The sequence below is a fragment of the Brachyhypopomus gauderio genome, chromosome 7 (assembly GCF_052324685.1).
Source record: "Brachyhypopomus gauderio isolate BG-103 chromosome 7, BGAUD_0.2, whole genome shotgun sequence".
In the NCBI taxonomy this organism is placed as follows: Eukaryota; Metazoa; Chordata; class Actinopteri; order Gymnotiformes; family Hypopomidae; genus Brachyhypopomus; species Brachyhypopomus gauderio.
This window is the reverse complement of record NC_135217.1, coordinates 7,730,296-7,735,325: the sequence shown is the minus strand read 5'-3', so window position 1 is coordinate 7,735,325 and position 5,030 is coordinate 7,730,296. Positions and strand designations below refer to the sequence as shown.

The window sequence follows — 5,030 nt, the reverse complement described above, 5'->3', positions numbered from 1 at the left end:
TAATTGCTGCCGTTACCTCAGAAATTCATTTGACAGTTATGATTGTTGCGGATCCATTATCACGTATGTTGCTGGTAGGATACTGGAAATGATCAAGAACCGTGTTCGACAGCATAAAGTGCGCTACAACGTTGTGCAATGTACATGTTCCACATATGGAGCTCTACTTCTGTCTGCCACGTCATACTAAAATGTCTCTTTAAAATATGTAATGGACATCCTTATCAAAAACACAGAGTGTTCAGTCCTACCAGACCGTGCACGTTTTTTGCACTGTTCCAGCTCACAGTAGGCCTATCCCTGAGTTCAGCCATAAGAACGCTGAGAGGTGTCTAAAATATAGACTGTGGGTCAGGTAGATAGTCAAGTGTTCAGGAACAACCGTGGGTTTAAATGCATGGGTTACCTCAGATATGGTGTTTGGTGATGGAGTTAGTGAATTTATGTGGACTCTGAATCATGATAAAAATCACCAACAAAACTGCTGGCTTTAGAATCTGGTCTTTGCATCCAAAAAAATAAGCCAGTCCAGGATTTGTAGTTACTTGTGGTTCTACTGGTTTCCCACACTCTACTCAGAGGCCTTCAGGCCATGCCATCTGAAGACCAGTACTTTGGTGATGTAATTTGCATGGAATAAACTGAAACACAATTAAATCACAACCAATCAGGAGGTGACCCTCGGCTAATGAAGTTCTTCCATAATTAGGTTAATCAGCGGGTAATAACCTCTACCAGTTAAGATGAGCAGTAAAGTTTGTTGCCGTTCACCTGAGACTCACCAAGGTCAGGGATAGGGGTTGGATTTCAAAGTTAAGGTTCTGGTCATGTGCAAAGTCCCCTTAATCAAACCCAGGTCATCTTCACCCATCAATGAGATCACTAGGTCATGGTTTGCTCAGGCAGGGTTCCAGATTAGAAGGAGCTCAATGAAGACCAAGCATCCAGTACACGTGAAAGTAATCAGGCCAGGAAGAGTAGGTTGAACACCCCACCTGGGCGCACACATTCCCCAACCTCCTCAGAACGACCTGGAAGCATTTAGCCTCCAGCCGTCGTCCTGTGGGCGGTACCTGTGTCATGCTACATTTAGCTGATGGAAGGGGGGTTTGTACTGTAAATAACTCGAGTGTGACATTGTGAAATTTAGCAGGCTATGAGCCACTAGTCAGATTATTAATTTAATATTCACAGAAATCATATGATCTGGTCGTCAAATCACGTAACAATATTACAGAGTAAACAGTTATGACACAAATGTGTTAGACACCATCAGAATACACAACAGATTAAACCCAAAAATACGAGTTTTGTACAAGCTTTATTTACAACTTGATTAACAACTGTACATTTCTGCAGCATTGGAAGCACATTTTGTCAACACAGTTCTAATAAAGACACCATGTCATTCACCACTTTCTTTTCCTTATTCATTTCTTTCCTTTTTTATAAACTAATCACCAGAAAACACTGTCTTTCAAATAGTGTATTTACAAAATGTTTACAAGCAATATAAAAGTTGGCAAATGGAAAGTTTATTTGCTGCTTCGATTAAACATAATGAGTCTAAATACTAAAAATGTACAGGCATAAAAGTTGAGAAATTTGTTATGAATTTCCTATTGTTTTTTTTCCTTTCTTTTTCCATGTATAGGGCTTTGACTAAGGCGTATTCTGGGCATAAATCCTCTCATAATGGACGGGTGGGAGAGAATTTAAAATAAACAACCTTTGTTCTGTAGTCGAAACACTACGTGCCATGCCACAACGTACAAACCCCAATCTAAATTTAAATAATTAAAAAACAAAACAAGCAGATACTTTAAATCAATATGCCCTATTTATAAGTCACATCATCGTCATCTCACAGCACATTGCAAAACGGTCTATTTGCATAAACATGGACACAGTTAATATTGACCTGCCATAGCTGAAAATGAAAAAATCAGCCAAGTTTTTTTGATGAGCATCTGATGAGCAGCAGAACCTTTACTTGTTTAGTGTGAACAGTTGTGTCTTAGCCCTCCACTCATCTGAGGTAAAAGCACTTAATGACTCCCTAATGAACCTCTACAACATCATTGGTAAGACAAACTGCCTTCTACCCCATTAGTTGAATTCTCCTAATAAACAAATGAGCGGTGGTTTCAAATCGCCGCAAAGCAAAAGCATGCGGTTACATGTCATTTCACCAGTCTTTGCTTACCAAGTTAACGAGCCTTTATACATTTTTTTCCCCTAATACTGTATATCCCTCAGGTACTATAGCATTATGCTAACATTACAGAACACGGCTTCAGCCCCCATGCTAACTTGACTAGCGGTTTTACAGCTCTGTCTTCGAGGTCAGAGGGCACAAAGCCGAATGTGCGCAGCGGCTGTAAATTAGAGGAACACGAATGATAAACACCACGTCCGGTTCTGAAGGCAGAGCCGGGCCAGAGCTTTCACCTTCCAGTCAGTTACGTGCCACTTTAAAGCAATATATTTGTTCACACGAGTAATAAAATGAGGGCAGGGAGAGGAAAGGTAAGAACACTTCATCCCACGTCTTACAGACAAAGTGCCTTCAAAGATAAAACAGAAGAGAAAAAAACCTGGTGTTTTCATCTAGAGTTTGTTCACCTGCATTTTTACCACAGGCCTCATTTAACTGTCCTTTCCTCATTGTAACTATTCCTCATAACACTTTAATGCAGTGGTTCCAGCATTCTCTCACATCCTATTTAACACTTTAACCGGCAGGGCACATTGTCAGTAGCACTCAGATTATAACCCTATTATTTATTATTAGATTGCTGTTTGAAGGCCTTGTCGCCGTGTAACAGATCTCTCTCTAACATGCACTTTGACCTTTGGTGTTCACCCACATTTCAGACTGCTGCATGCTGGGACAGCGGAGGTTTGGAAGCGTAAACGAAGCATGCTGATCTGTGATTGGTGATGGGTGGTAAAAAGAGTTGGGGTTTCCTGTGTGCGGTGGTACACAAGCGATGATTGGGTGTAGGGGTTAAGGGGGGCGGGGTTAGTGCATGTCGATGAGTTATCAGGCAGCAGCCTCAAATCAAAAATCAGTTATGCAAGCAGCTCCCTCATGCAGCCACACCCACTTGACTGGCTGGTCATGCCATTACATCACTGTGGAGGGAGGAGAGAAGGAGGGAGAGAGAGAGAGAGAGAGAGAGAGAGAGAGAGAGGAGAGAGAGAGAGAGAGAGAGAGAGAGAGAGAGAGAGAGAGAGAGAGAGAGAGAGAGAGAGATTGGGGGGTACAAGGACAGCTGTCAGAGGTCAGTCAACACTCAGGCAATGATGATTCTCATGTTAAACATTTTGACATTAGCAAACACACACACACACACACACACACACACACACACACACACACACACACACACACACGCACCACAGCCTCAGGAGACATACAGGCCTGTGCATTTAGAGTTAGCTGATATTACGGTGACTGCACCAGGTCAGTACCACCCTCCACCACTAGCGGGCGCCATGGAGGTGTGAAGGCAGCTCACGCTATGAAAACACACCAGCACTCCCGACACGGCCATCGGAACAAGCGCCTGGGTTTGGTATATGCGTTTCTGAATAACACATCTGGGAAACCAGACCAAGTTTGAGGAATAGCCCTGCACAAGAAACCAAAATATCGGGAGCATTGTCCTGACTGTGGGGCAGACATAGTAAGGGAGCCTATTATTGGCTAGTCTATGCAAGAAGGTCCAATCACTGAGCATGACACTGAGTGGATTTGCCCTTCTAACTGGGCATTATCTGAGGCCACCGTGACACTACCAACATGATCTCAGAAGAGAATGAAGATGGAGCGTGTAAATGCGTGAGCACCTTCTCTTGTACAGAATATACTACAGTAAACAGCCTTTCTGAAGCCAACAGTCAAACATACTGGACATCTACTCTTTGCCTTTTGGATTTTAATGAACACTGGCGTGTGGGTGAAGCAGAGCTGATCCCAGACCAGCCTCTGAGGGGCACGCTGCACCTCAGCTCTGGCGGTGTGGGTTTATTCAAAGAGGCACCATTACGAGTACCTGTGTGTCAGGGGAGCGCCGACAGCTGTGTGTGTGTGATCCAGAAAGACGACGGCTTTGATCATTACTGTACATAACAAAACATCTGCTCAGTTGAATGAAAGAATCGTGGCTGAGGGGGAACTGTGGCGGCCCCCGCCGTTGTGAACGCGTCTGATGTGTGTTTCTGCAAACTCTCAGTGAGGCCGCGTGTGTGTAGCGGTCAGCGGTGAGCTAGCGCCCCCTGCGATGGTGTCCTGAAAGCTCGGTGAAGAGGAGCGCTGTCGATACACGCTTAAGACCAACACCAGCGCAGCGAGGACGGGAAACCAGTTCAGCACACCAGCACCAGCTTCTCTCCATTACAAAAAACGTAACCGGACACTTAGGCCAAAATATTTATGCTTCTTTGGAAAATCCTACATGTGGCACAGAACAACGAGGGAAGGAAAAAGTCCAGTAGAAAAGGGGGGGGTGTCCAGAGTCCCGAGAGAGCATAAAGTGTTGGGTGCCCTGTCACGATGCTTAAGGGGCTGAGACGGGAGAAGACGAAGGAGGGGGGGAGTAAGACAGCCGGGACCGAGGATGGGGGCGGGGCATCGTGGTTGGGTAGTGTTGTTGGTAGCCGTGGCGACGGGGGCGGGTCTACCTGGCTGCGGCTGGCTGCACGTGTCCGGGGTAGGAGCGGCGTGTGGTGGTGGCCTGTCTCTGCCGGGCCAGGAAGGACTGGGCCGAACCCGTGTTGGCCAGGCGGTCCTCGGCTGCTTTCTTCTGAAGAGCCATGCCCTGTGATGGGGGAAGAGAGAGAGAGAGAGAGAGAGAGAGAGAGAGAGAGAGAGAGAGAGAGAGAGAGAGAGAGAGAGAGAGAGAGAGAGAGAGAGAGAGAGAGAGGGAGGGAGAGGGAGAGAGATGGAGGGAGAGGGAGAGGGAGAGAGGGGGGGGGACAGCAAGGGGAGGAAACGGAGGAGAGACAAAAAACAGAATCAGACA

At 45.8% G+C, this 5,030-nt stretch overlaps 1 protein-coding gene across 5 annotated transcripts in view; it reads right to left on the bottom strand.

Moving 5' to 3' along the window:
• Nucleotides 1-1,302: 1,302 nt before the first annotated feature.
• The window catches only part of hook3 (hook microtubule-tethering protein 3), a 26,044-nt gene continuing 22,316 nt past the window's right edge, over nucleotides 1,303-5,030 (bottom strand). For 3 of the 5 annotated variants that reach the window (XM_077011371.1, XM_077011369.1, XM_077011368.1), the window contains exons 22-23: nucleotides 4,690-4,826; nucleotides 1,303-3,138 (exon numbers count right to left, since the gene is read on the bottom strand). In XM_077011371.1, coding sequence (XP_076867486.1) covers nucleotides 3,123-3,138; nucleotides 4,690-4,826 — 153 coding nt within the window. In that variant the 3' untranslated portion in view covers nucleotides 1,303-3,122. Of the gene's footprint in view, nucleotides 3,139-3,190; nucleotides 4,827-5,030 lie in introns of those variants that run through there. The other 2 variants (XM_077011372.1, XM_077011373.1) reach the window with 1 other exon arrangement.